General features: G+C 41.8%; 2 protein-coding genes across 2 annotated transcripts in view; one reads left to right on the top strand and one right to left on the bottom strand.

Moving 5' to 3' along the window:
- ndc1 (NDC1 transmembrane nucleoporin) overlaps positions 1-3302 on the top strand; it is a gene marked incomplete at its 5' end in the record, with an annotated part of 11173 nt that extends 7871 nt beyond the window's left edge. The window contains 6 exons of the mRNA XM_079217927.1: positions 163-275; positions 941-991; positions 1598-1661; positions 1773-1873; positions 2217-2377; positions 2474-3302. Coding sequence (XP_079074053.1) covers positions 163-275; positions 941-991; positions 1598-1661; positions 1773-1873; positions 2217-2377; positions 2474-2537 — 554 coding nt within the window. The 3' untranslated portion in view covers positions 2538-3302. The remainder of the gene's footprint in view (positions 1-162; positions 276-940; positions 992-1597; positions 1662-1772; positions 1874-2216; positions 2378-2473) is intronic.
- Positions 3303-4168: 866 nt separating this feature from the next.
- On the bottom strand, positions 4169-10725 carry dcaf8 (DDB1 and CUL4 associated factor 8; the record flags this gene model as incomplete). The annotated part of the gene is made up of 12 exons (XM_079232340.1): positions 4169-6006; positions 6382-6498; positions 6713-6832; positions 7128-7258; positions 7515-7622; positions 8038-8168; positions 8294-8404; positions 8695-8789; positions 9326-9466; positions 9602-10257; positions 10481-10576; positions 10689-10725. 12 exons carry the CDS (start codon positions 10723-10725, stop codon positions 5899-5901), a joined length of 1851 nt encoding a protein of 616 aa, XP_079088466.1. The 3' UTR covers positions 4169-5898.
- Between the last annotated feature and the right edge of the window lie 2955 nt (positions 10726-13680).

The raw sequence follows: 13680 nt of genomic DNA on the forward strand, positions 1-13680 counted from the left end.
TGTACCCTTTTCTATATGCTTTATTTATTTCCCTCAAATCACTGAACATGGCTGGCATGTCAACTTATAGGTCAGGGTATCCTTGTGTAAGTTTAGTCGTAGATGGATGATTAATAGTTATCTGAGCTTTTCTCTTCTTTTACTGAGCGTCTCTCTGTGCAGATTCACAGGTCAATGGCAGTCCCCCAGCATCCCCTGCTTCAGTTCCCAGTCCCAAGCAAGAGCCGTCCAAACCAAGTCGCCTGGCTCTGTTCTTTCAGAACAGAAAAAAGCAGGTACGTCAGTCTTGTTGTTGCCACACATAATTACAATATACAATAGATATACTAATGTTTAAACATAATTGACATCAGGCTTTTCATACTTAGCATTTATTAATATTGGGAAAACAATAGTTGACGTACATCCATCTTGTCATCTCTGCTTTATGCAAAAATACAGAAACATGTTGTTCTTTTATTTTACTGACCACAAAGTGTGCACGTGTTTTTCACTGCAGTGCATTTTTCGGGGCTTTTAGAAGAACAGTGCGTGCGTGCTTGCGTGCTGCGTGCGAAAACGTAAGGCCATTTAGTTTGTTTAATAAAATAACAAGGTGTAGGCCTGTTCTGTTGGAAAGGGAACCTTAAATTACTTTTGTGATCTGGCGCTATAGAGAAATTAAATTAAACAAAATTAACTCAACCTTCAGGCGTGGGCCCCCGCTAATATAATGGTAAGGGAAACACTGCTCATTGTATCCTGCTTACTGATGATTACCTCTGCTTTATAATGTAACGGTCACATCATCTGCTGTGGTTCTGATGGAGTGGTCCTCCAGCTTTGTAATATTTGTTTCACCCACTGTTAAGTCTGTAAAGCAATTATTTCTACATTTGTGTTCCATTTTGTTGTGTAGTTTTGAAAGCAAAACAACTTTATACTTAATTGTCCCATTCAGGTTAAAAAGTTCTTGGCAAAACGCGTGCTGATAATGTATTTGTTTAACAAGGTAAGGATGTGTGGCATGTGCATGCTGTCTTCTTGAGACACTGAGGGGCTCCCTGCATGCTCTCATCTGACACGGTAGACTTTCATTTAGTTTGACTAAATCTAACAACCTCACCCTCCAATCATCGCTAATTTAACTCCTGGTTCTGGGCTTAATTGTGCACACATTATTAATGTAGCTCTTTTCCATTCATCGAGCTGTTACGATACAGTGTTACTAATTACTTTAAAAGCTTGATATAAGGATTTGCGTAACCCACTTGACTTGCAAGTCACTTGAGGACTATAAAACCAGGGTTTGTACCAATCAAATGTTGAGAAATCATGTCCTTGTTATATCAGGAGTGTAGTGCTGATGAGTTCTTCGCTGCCAAATATTGCTCTTGCATTGCACTATTTCCTATTTGTAGAAACTAGTTTGGTTAGTCTGTTTTGCTTCCTGAGGTTCACGTATCTTCCGTTGATCACACATGCATGTTATGTAGTCTCATTAAAACCTCCCCAATCTAGCAATTTTATGATTCACCGGTCTACTGTAAATATGTCAGTATTTGTGTATTTGTCTGTTCAGTGGAAAGCTCGTACAAGTTAACATCGTTTCTTACAGCTTCCAGAAGCCTCCAGTCAAGCTCTGTTTGCAGAAAGCCAGGCTCACATCTGGGCTTTAGAAGGTGGGAAGAGATGTTGGACTTGATTTTTCATTTGGTATGGATGCCATCTGTCCTTGTGGATACAACATGTACATTATTATGTCCTCTAATATCTAATAATACCTCCTCCAGGACTGTCTTACCTTGTTCAAGCCTCCTACTCAGAAGACCAGTTTGGTGTTGTACAGACTACATTGCCCAGTATTCTCAGTGGCATGCTGATCTTACTCGAGGTAAGCTGTCGTGGTTTACCGGAGCCACCCTGAGAGCACACATAGACGTAGCAACAATGACTTAAAAACAGTTACGGCTGTCACATGTCCTCGCCCAGCTGTATTGTATTGTTTTCTCTGTATCTTTGCAAAATTCAGGTATCGAAATTTGTATTTATTAACATTCACTCTGTTGATGCAAGTCGGGCTGAATTTAAAAGTGCTATGAAGTGTTTTTGCATGTAAAAGACTGTTTTACGAGAAGCCAAGATATCAGGGCAACAGGAATTGTACATATTGACACCGACACAAGACCACTGTGCACCCGCTGACAGCAGTTGTTTGCTGTCCTACTTGTTTTCAGGCAGTAGATCGACACTTCAAGCTGCCTCATGCCTCCAGTAAGCCCGTCAGGTCAGCCAGCAGCATGGGAGACGCTACTCACAAAACACTGCGCTTTGCTCTCAGAGCCACTCTCAAGACTGCCATCTACAGGATAACAACCACCTTTGGAAATCACTTAAAGTAAGGCCTGTCATTAAAATTGACTTTTTTCAAATCCTAAAAAATAATATCATGGTCATTTAAAAAAAAATATATATATATTTTTTAAATCCTCAGTGCCGTTAAGATGTCTGCAGAGCACCGGAAACGATTGCAGCAGTTCCTGGAGTACAAGGAATAACGCAGCTGACGCTCTTGTGCTGTCAGATTCTTATTGTGATGTGTGTGCACATTAGCATAATTGAGGCAACAAGTGAAAGCCCATGATAGTGCCTCTTTTAATATTTATGTATGCACTATGTCAGTGCGGATTGTATCTGATAGACTAGATCACATTCCCAACATGTACGAGCTGTGGGCTTCCTGCCCAACAGTTTCCTCCTGTGTTTGAGAGATTTAAACTAGCTCACTGTAAAGATAAGCAACTCATCCCAAAGATATTTGCTTTATTTGTTTTACAAGGAAGTCGTATCGAGTAATCATATTTTACTTTCATGAATGGGATTGAGTTGTAAAGGGCTATTTGGTTCTAAAACATGTACATGTTCTTTTGGTTTCCCACTTCATCGGCTGTCTTATGAAGTTACTGTTCTTGTGATTTCAAAGTAAGACCGATGGTATGAGATGTCAGAGTCACGAGAAAGAAGCTGTCTTTAGTTTCACAGGTGTCTGAAATGTGTTCTGGCAATATATATATATATTTTTTTACAACTGGTTTTGTTCTTTACACCAGCCTGGAGAACTAGTTTACTGTTATCTGTGTGCGTCAGTTCAGGTTCTCCAACTAGAAAATGCACCATAGTCAGACTTGCAGACCAGACACCACTGTTTGTACATGTCAACTATTTGTGTTAGTCTGTTCATGTGAAATAAGGCCTTTTCATATCACATCAAGGATGGAGATTTGATGTCACTGCTAACAAGTGTGGGGAATATAGGCTTTGATTGCCAACAAGTATTAAGTTTAAAGTCTCACTCAAGAGACCTGTTGAATAAAAACATCGTCAAGATCATTTGACAGGTTTTTCTTTTCCTTTCTTGCCTGAAACAACCGGTCTTAAATTATTTACTGCTTCCAGAAAGTTTCAATCTGTCGTTGGATCAAGTTTTAATGGGAAAACCAATGTACTATAAATGAGCAGCTCCCTGGAAACGGCTAGGAGGAAAAAGGTGGCTGCTTGAAACATCCATTAATACAACAGGTCTTTTCTTCCAGAGTTGAATTATCTTTGATGGAACGGCACAGGTGCTCCATTATTCAAATGTCCCAGTGGGCTTTGACGGGGAGCCAGCATGCACAGTACCAGAAGTAGCTCAATGAAATTCAGCCATCATTAATTTGATTAACACCTGTTTTATCCCAGAAAATCCTGACAGACAAATTCTTTTTTGATATGTTGCAAATGTTTTACACAATAACATGTATTAGACTAAATACATTATAAAGCAAAAATATGTCCATTGACAGAAGTTATTCTGGAGACATTGCAATTTACAGAAAAACTAGAGATGTCCTAACCTAACGGTAGCCATGCGATGGTAAGATTTGGGATATACAGAAGTGCTCATGAGCTTTAACTAGACAGGGAGGGTCTGACGCACGGTGCTACTAAGTTGCATTACGGGACATGTAGGTTCCAGTGTTTTTGGGGTTGAGGTCATTTTAGACCCTGTCTTTTCTGAAGTGCAGTTTAAAATCACTTTGTGTGAATGTTTCTGGCATTCTGCGAAACTCGTGACCGAAGTCTCTACAGATAAATCAGTACAGGCGGCATGTTACAACCATTCAACACAGAATGAGACCATGAAGAGCACTGTCTTTTTGTTTATTGCACGAATCGTACATATTTCCAACTCAACTGGTAGAATGCAATATTAGGCAGTGGACAAAAAAAGAAGTTCATCAATGCCTTATGTATACAAGATGCCAAAAATAGCCAGTGGGAAAATCTGGAAATAACCGTCAAATGATGGATGAAGCTCTAGAAAGGAAACACTTTTTCTTGAACAAGAAAACGAATCATTACTTTAATACTCAACAGCTATTCTGCTCATAACAGAAGGATGTCATTCATAAAAGGAAAAACTGAAGAAAAATGGTGTCTGAAGTCAACTTATTTTTCCCCCCTCTGAATTTTAAAAGTACTTTGTCCTCATAGAATATAAACCTCTGAATCAATGCCTATCAAATGTTTTGACATCTTTTTTGTTTCTCTTTTTTGAAGTCAAACAGCATTTGCTAAAGTTGATTTTGTTTTTACAGTTTTAATATATATTTATATATGTACATAAATTCAACTAACTAGAGTTCTCATAGAAAATGAGAGAAGCTGGATTTTAATCGCTCTCACACAACAAATGACCGGCAAGCATCTTGACCCCACCCCCCCCAGTCCTCTTTGAGTTGTCGTGGAGTTCAAATGTTTGTTTGAAAGACGTCATTCAGCAATAGATTTGAGACCGTTAGCATCACAGAAGCATTTCAGGAACCACATGGTTATTACTCCAATCTCAATTAGCACATCGGCAGTGTTTCAATTGGGATTTGATCCAGGTCGGTTCTGGCTCTTTAAAATGACTAAGTTCCCCAGCAGATCCCCACATCCGTTTAAGCGCAAAATCTCCCCACTCAAAAAATAAATCAATAAACGAAACTTCACTGAGGTCTCCAATGAAGGATACGACAGCTCCCCCCCCCCCCAAAAAAAAAAGAAAAATCATACACTCAGTGCACATTTTGTCCGTCTCAAACTAAAGCATCCCTGATTCAAAGTGCACTCAGTAGTGAGGGGGAGGGTGATGAAAGAAGAGGGGCGGGAGTAGCTTGAGGGCAGCATGTCGGATGATGCAGCATGTAGGGATTTAGTAGTCCTTGGAGAGAAAATGTGAAAAATGCAACTAGCTGCACAAGCTCAGGGCAAGACATAAGCATGAGACTGGGGCGATCCAGGGAGGGGACTGGGGGGGGGGGGGTCCCTCTACAAGTTCAAATCTGGAAGGAAGTCACATTTAGGGGATGGTTTGTTGGTATGATTCTAAGCCCTTGACACTCCCTTCATCAGCACAGAGCTCCAGAGCAAGAAGTGTGTCACTAAGAGAGAATTGTGTGCTTGTGAGGTACAGTGTCCTACAGGTTGCCTCAAGAGGAGGTGCTTGTTGCCATACACACACACAGTACATTGTTCTGGGGCTAGACAGAGCATATAGATAATGTACGCACAAGCAGGAGTCTCCAAGTGGTTTATAGGGATGCCAGCACTCATTAAACCTCTTTGTACAATTCTCAAAAAGCAGGATTCTGAAAGTGTGTATGCAGTGTGTAGTCGTCATTTGCACACTCACAACCGATGGAAAACCAGCCACAAGGCTCTGTCCCTCTGCTTCAAAAGTACGTAATTTAGTAAGAGTTTGGATGTGTGTAAAAAGAAAACAAAAACAAGTCTGTGGCTCGTCAGTGTTTGAGTGTGCCAATAGTGCATATGTGCATCAATTCAAGGGCAATAAAGTGTGTGTGTATGTATCCATGTATGTACGCGTGTTGCTCAGGAGGACATGCACTGAACGTGGTCTGGACCTCCTTCCTCTTCATCAGAGGAATCTGGAGAGCTCCAGGACTCGTCAGTGTCTGTGTCTGCACCCTCTCGGCGGGCCTGCATCGAGACAGAGACGAGGAGAACCGAGAAAAGTTAGAATGAGACTCTTTATGGGCTGAAAGGGTCCTCCCAAAAGACCCAATATAGTAATATCAACTGCATCCTACATACTTTTTAAAGGAGCACTCCAGCAATATAGTATTACCTTTTCATAAAATCGGAAGAACACAGATAAAAACATTAAATCAAAGCAGAGGCGAAACATATTTTGATCTTTAGACAGACTCTGGATCCTATAATTTCCTATGTGTAACAAATAGGATATAGATTTTTTTTTTTTCCATCTGTTAGGTAAATGCTCACTTCTTTTCAACTCTTCACCCAAAAACATAATTAACAAATGTCCATTTGTTGAAAAGTTTGAGAGCTCACCCTCTGAGGCCGTCTGTTCCTCATGTGTCTCATCAGGAACCACAGCAGCTGGGTGTCATACTGGTCACCATGGCGCACACTGTCTTCATCGCGCTCCCGCTTGTTTTTCTTCATCACCTTGACAAACACAACAAACAGGTGGGAATTTGGCGAACAGGAGCTCGCACGGAGAGCAAACATGTCCTTGATACACATTCCATTTCTTTTCAAAACTTCTCAATAAACTGGATTTGTTTCATATCAGTCAGGTCAACTTATTTTGTTATGTTTGCTGATAACCAAACAAAACAAATAAAAGCGAGCAAACCTGTGCGCACACAGAATAGATTACCTCTTTTAGACCCTTGAGTCCTGTGGGGCTCTGAGCTGTGGGGGCCCACAGCTTGATGTCGTGGTCCAGCCCACTGGTGGCCATACCTGGAAGATGGGGATGTGGCTCCAAACAATTCACCTGTAGATGTCGAGGGTAGAGAAACATGATGATGCAATGACAAATTGAGGCTGGCCGAAGTTTGAAAAAGAATATTGTGAAGACTGATGTCTTCGAGAGCAAAAATCAAACTCTACTGTGAAAGAAAATACAACCTGTACATAGTGAAAGTTGATTTTTATCAAAAATAGAATATAACTGAATACAAACACAGACATTACAGAAGCACTAATGATCAAAAGTGATGCAGCCTGTCCTATCCCAAGTCATCTTTGAACCCAACAAATACATGTATCTTTCCCCCTCTTTAACTCACCACTCCTCCCCTGTCTCCCTCCATGAATTGGACGATGCGAGCAGAGTACTTGTCCCACAGATAGATGTGTCCGCAGTCACTGCCACTGACCACAAACTCACTGCATGGCCCATAGAAGTTAACCCCCTTCACTGTGAGAAAGAGGTGAAGATGAGGGAGGATGGTACAGTGTCAGTCTGTGTGATAACCAGAATCTCTTTTCAGCACTGCTGCATACTTTAAGAAAAAAGGACTCCACTGACTGAGTTAATGGCAACAGCAAAAAGAGCAGTCATCCAGTACAGTGCACGTGAAGCTGGGCTACAGCTGATATGTTAAAATTCTAAAACTGTGGGTACATGCAAAGGGCACTACTTCATTACTGTAATAAATAAATAAATAAAAAACCTGTTGCATTATTGCGGTGTCCCTTGTATCTCCTGCGATAGTCTGCCCCATCACTGTGGTTGGAGTCAAACAGGTAGATGTCCTCATCATTGTAACTGACCAGGAGCTCTGAGGACAAAAAGGGTCTTTTGTTCATTTTCTTTAATGCCAGCAAGTCAGAAGATGGTCTGAGCTTTTTTTTTTTTATATATATAAATCGTGGAGAACTATTCACAGTTCAGCTAAGTTGTTGATCTCGTTCAAATATATTTTTATTGGACCCCAGTAAATTTCTGTAATCGGCTCTCAATCTGACCTGACTGGTGTTTTGCAAAGATGAGAGCACACGCATGCTTTCTGTTTGAGTGTCCCTGATATTGCATTGTGGTTGCATCAGGAAGGGTAACAAGGGCAAAAGTTTCTGCATTTTAAGAAATTGAAACAAGCATGTAGGATTCCGAATGTTTCGATATTTCTCAAATCTGTTCATAACAAAAAGGAGATATTTAAATGTAATGTTTTTAGAACTTTAAACTTGTTTTACCTGTGCCATCGTGACTGTACACAAGGCAGGTTATGTTGGTTTTGGACTCACTGGATACCAGATGTGAAGGACAAAACTTTTTCAGCACACCATTGTTGTCATTCTCATTGATCTTTCTCTGGTCATAGATCCTAAAGAAGGTGAGGAGGAGAGGAAGCGAGTACAGAAAAAGGAATTCAGAAGTAAAATCTAAGAGATAGTAAGCAAGCATTGGATGCATAAATAATCAGAATTAGCCGCACAACTTGCTTCATACCTCACATACTGGTCTCTTCCGCCCACAGCAAAGTGTTGTGTCTTTGCTGGGTTGACAAAGATGGTGTACAGCCCCACTTTTTTATCACCTTCCTTTACAACCACCAGTTTACTGTTTCACACAAATGTAAAAAAGGAGACAGAAAAACAGGAGTATTATCTCTAGAAAGGGGGAATGTTTTAACCACCATTACGGCTTAAGGCAAAAACACAGTAAAACTGTCAACGAGGAAGGTATTAAAAAATGGATGTCCACCAACACTGAACTAAAGACAGGATATTTTTGCGCAACAACACTACAAACTACTGCCTAAACAGGACAGAGTTGTAACAATACCAGTGTATCGTGTTGTGGTTTATGATATTTTGAACTTGGTAAACTTTAATAATAGTATCGCTCACTTGGCCGGACGGTCCAGACGCAGGTCAATACCAAACACCACAGCATCCTCTCCAGCGGACAGGAAGGAGCAGGGGGAATCTGGCTCGAGAGCCAGCTAGAACAAAAACGGGTAGAAACTAGAATTACATCCGAGAGATTGCATGCCTCCTCCAACCAGTCAAGTTGCAGTTTACTTCCAGTTCTGAGAAAAAAAAAGTCACAGCGTCATAATCTTATCCAATTGGGCATATTGTGTCATAATGTGCATAGGAATTCCTGAGTTATGGCCAAAAACATGTTTTGTGAGGTTACAGTAACCTTTGAACACCAAATTCTAATCAGTTCATCCTGGAGTCAGAGTGGAAGTTTGTGCCAGATGTAATCAAATTCCCTTCAGGCGTTCATGAGATGACTCATTTATGAGAATGGGACAGATGTGAGGTCACAGTGACCTTGACCAACAAAATATGTTCATTCTTCAGTCCAAGTGGACATTTGGGCAAAATTTTAAGAAATCGCATTCACAAGAATGGGACAGGCATAAAAACACACACAGATGAGAGACTGTACTTAATAATAGATACATACATGTATTAAGCAGAGCTGCAGTGTATGGCACAGACACCCCAACACTTCCATTCACACACTCACCTTGTGTGCCGCCCCTTTGTGCTGTGCGACCCGTTTGGTGTTCTTGCAGCGCTGTGTGGCAGACAGCTCCGCCACTCTGATCTGACCATCTCGAGCACACATGGCTAGTGTGGAGTCTCCGCTGTGAGGCAGGAACTTTGCCTGTGTACATTGAGGGCAGGGAAAAGAGAAGAAGTCTCTGACCACAATAGTCACTTTGATTAGCCACTGACGCCCTTTTGAGTAAGTACTCACTAACCCGTATTGTTAAATCAAAGAGGTTTTGTTTCCCCTTACCTGAAAGACATTGCTCTTGTGCCCACTGTCAAACTCCAGCTCAGCACGACGGACAGCCCAGTCCCAGATCACCACTCGCAGGTCATCGCTGCCTGAAGCCAGGCGTGTGCCCGAGGGGTTGAAGTGCAAAGTGTTGACGCAGCCCGTGTGCCTCTCCAGCCGGCCCTGAAGCTCCAGCCTCTGCACGAGGCCACGGGCTCCACACGCGCGCCTCACAAACTGCCGCGAGTCCCTGCCGAGCTCCCTGGAGCGCAGTGATGGTATCGCCTGCCACACAGGGCCACGCATGTCACAGACCTCTGCTCCCAGCCAGGCCTCCATCGCCTCATCGTCGTCTTCATCATCATCATCTTTCTGTTCATCTTCTTCATCGTCATCATCTTCATCCTCATCCTCATCTGAGCTGGTGGAGTGATTGGTGCCGCCGCCAGGTCTGTTCCTCTTTCTAGCAGCCCTTTTTCCGCCATCTTTATTCTTTGCTCTTTCCCGTCTGCCTCCCTCACTCTCTCTTTCCGCATCCTCAGTCAGGGAGTAATGACCGCTGCCATCCATGCTGTCTGTGTCTTCTTCCTCCTCTCTCTCTCTGTTGCGACGCATCTCTCCATCCACATCTGGCATTGGCTTGTCTCCAGATGCCTCTCCTGTGTCTTTGGGAGCTACATAGGTAAGGCGCAGTCGTGATCATGTTTAGACACTGTAGTCTCACTGAGAGATTCAACAAAAAAAGTGTGCTACTACTGTAAACTACACCAATGTTTCCTTGTGGTAAAGATATATATAGTTTTAAATATGACCATAAGTTAAAATGCATATTGTAGGGTTGTTTCTACCATATCAAAGTTAGCAGCATGCGATTTTGAAGTAATTAAAAGGAGTTACCATCTTCAGAAGAAGACTGTGTTTGTCCTCCTTTGCTTCCAGAGGCATCTGGCTCCTTGTGTTGATCTTCTTCTGGCTGTTTTTCTTCAGAGCTACCTGGTAAAACCGAACACGTCTTCTGATTAACTGTATGTTGAGCAGGAAAGCTCGCACAGTTACGGTCAGCATAAATAAAGTCAGCTAGGTTTTCTTTGCACTGATCCTTTACCGTTAAGAGCAGTGGATTTCTCGTCGGCCTCAGACATTATGTATCCGATGTCCTTCGTCGACCTGAGGGGAGAACCTTTGAGCAGGAGGGGTGGGGGGGGGTTATTGAGCAACATAAAAATAATAATAACAACAGGGGCTCAAATCAAGGTGACAGAAAACGCGTGTGTGCACCAGTAACCGACACCATCGCATGCGCTCCACTCCAGACGCCGCACTGAGCGCCGCACTTTACCCGTTAGCCCCGCGGCGCCCACACGAACAGCCAGGGCTAATGTTACTCCCCGTCTGTCGCGACATGGACAAACTTACTCGCCCGGTCGCGGTCTCACAGGCCCGACTAATGCCGTGTTTTGCTTTGTGAGGCTTAAGCGCGTACTCCTGCAGTGCGCGACTACCCGACACTGTTGTCACCGTGAGCTCACGCTATAGCTGCCTGCGGGAGGCGAACCGACATTGAAGCTGAATATTTCTGGTCAACAACCGAACAGCTGGTCACACCGCGGACAAGCAGCGAGCCTCGCTTGTCGTGGCTAACTAGCATAGCTCGCGTTACCTTTACTCGAAGGCCCGACGAGGCGTACTTCTTAGTTCAGTCCTGATCTTTATTGTAGATTTATTTTCTCCACCCGTCTACTTTGCAGTTGAGCTAACTTGGTTGCCTCGGCTCGGAGTTCTTCGGCCGTGAATACACGACATGAGGAATGCGTGCATACAGCGTTTGTGTTGTTGTTGTAAGAGACAGTCTGTAAAGATAGCTAACTGCGTTCACACAAGGTTGGCTGCTCTGTTTATGTTTTGACGGTTCAGTTTCTTTTTTGGGGGCTCCATTTCCGGTGTCGTGCTCGCTTCGTTTTTTTCTACCGGAAGTTGACAGAGGAGTGAGGCAAAAAAACAAAAACACCATAATATTACTAATACTACTTCTACTACTGCTAATACTAATAATACTAATAATAAATAACAATAAACACGACATATCACCTAATGTGTTAACGCCATATGTATCAAGTGTTGAGTTTAAATCGTGACTAATGTAATTAAACTGAACACATTCCACATTCATTTATATTTTAAGTCATCATTTTAGAATACAATTTTCTTATAGTTTTCTTGACGATAGGCTCAGCAGCCCCTGGGGACTTCGTCCAATTCTCTGAGCAATAATGTAGGTCGCTTCGTTGATTTAGGAATATGGGAAATATTTGCACAAAACTTAATAATGATGTTCTTTAAAGCAACTAGCCCTTCTCACCGTCTTCAGGACAGGGCAGTGGGATTAAGCAATACAATCTTATTTTAGTCTTAAACCTGCTTTAGATTTCTTAGCCACCATAGACATGTTATACTTTCTAAAGTTATTATGGAAAGGTAAGCAGTCTTTTTTTTATTTGTACATTTTCATTCTAAGCAACCACTTTAACATTAGTCATTTTATGTATTGTTAAAAAATGTTTTGGATGATGGTAGCTTTCAATGAATTTGCCTAAGGGCAGAAAGGAGGCTCAGAGTTGAAGCTGCTGGCCTGCAGTGTAACGTGTCTACCTTCAGTGCTACATTGTTCTACCTTCTATCACGTCCAATTACCAGTTATTATCTAACTTAAGCTTCAGAACAATTCACAACATGACTGGCTTTGTAAATCTGACAATAAATTAGATGTTGGTTTTGAATGGTGTTTGAGTACTCTGATGTGTTTTACCCATAGGTTGTATCCCTCTAAAAGAGTGCTGCTGCTATGGCAGAGACTGACCAAATTTGAATATGGGTTGTTGTCCTCAATTTATTTTCAAGGATATTATACCATAGACAGTTCATTGGTGGGTATTTCAACTGTGTTTTTGTGATTTTTGTTGTTGCATTTAAGTAATAACGAGAGCTAGTTTTTCTACCTATCTTACTCTTAAGTAGAAGTTTATGAGCCTGCTGATTGTCTGAGGAAACATCTGGCTCCCTCACTCAGTGTGAAACAAGATGGGATCCCCCAGCTTCCTTCCTGTGTTTATGTCATGGGCTTAATGACAGTGATCTATAGCAAATCCCATGCAAGGAGGATGTCCTTCTCCCTATTTCTGTTAGATCCCTTAATTCTTTACTATCTAACTTATAGAAACACCAACTATACACACCACAACGAACTCATAGTCACTTGTCAAAGCTGTTTATAATCCACATGGAATGTCAGCTGAGAGTGGGAGACTGTAGTGGGGAAAGGATTACTTTGTAACACACAGCATTTTTCATAAAAATAGATACACTGTGTATATGAGTAATAGAGTAAGTGCAGAAATCTTTAGTCTTTCAACCAGTTAGTCGACAAACAAAACACTAACTGCCAACAATTTTAATAATCTGTTGATTAAGTTATTTATCTGGCAAATCGTCAACTGATGATTTGAGGATTTTATCATTTTTATATTACTATACATTTGAATTTTTATGGGAACATCTGATAAGCATTTTTTGAATTTATTGAATAATCATTCAGAAATAATTGAAATAGTAATACAGATTGACTGACAATGAAATATACTATTAGTTTGAGCTCCATAGATACAATGAAACCAACATCAATGCATCAATGTGAAATGTTTCAATTGCTGCTAACAGCTGGAGGAGCTTCGTATAAAGTTGAAAAACTATATCAACCCCATGCACATGTTAACCTTGAAATCAAGTTGCATTTGCATAAATATGAAACGTGGAAATAATCTGCGTTGATAAAACACCGTAAACACATTAGAAGTTTCAGAACGAGCGAGTTTTACAGGGCTTCTTTCATTGACGATGAAAGGGAAATACTTTTTTTTTTTACGACCACCTCTGTAGAAATATGACAGAAGAAGGAAGGGGGAAGTCCGCCCACGCCCTCAGAGAGGCTTCACGCAGCCCCCATGCAGCGCTCATAAAGTGCAGCAGCTCCCCGCGTCCTCCAGAGGCGATGCTGGAGTTTGGCGAGACGAGCGGACGGCGCTGAGCGCAGCTGTCATGCC

The sequence above is a fragment of the Taurulus bubalis genome (genome assembly GCF_910589615.1).
Source record: "Taurulus bubalis genome assembly, chromosome: 1".
NCBI classification, from domain to species: Eukaryota; Metazoa; Chordata; class Actinopteri; order Perciformes; family Cottidae; genus Taurulus; species Taurulus bubalis.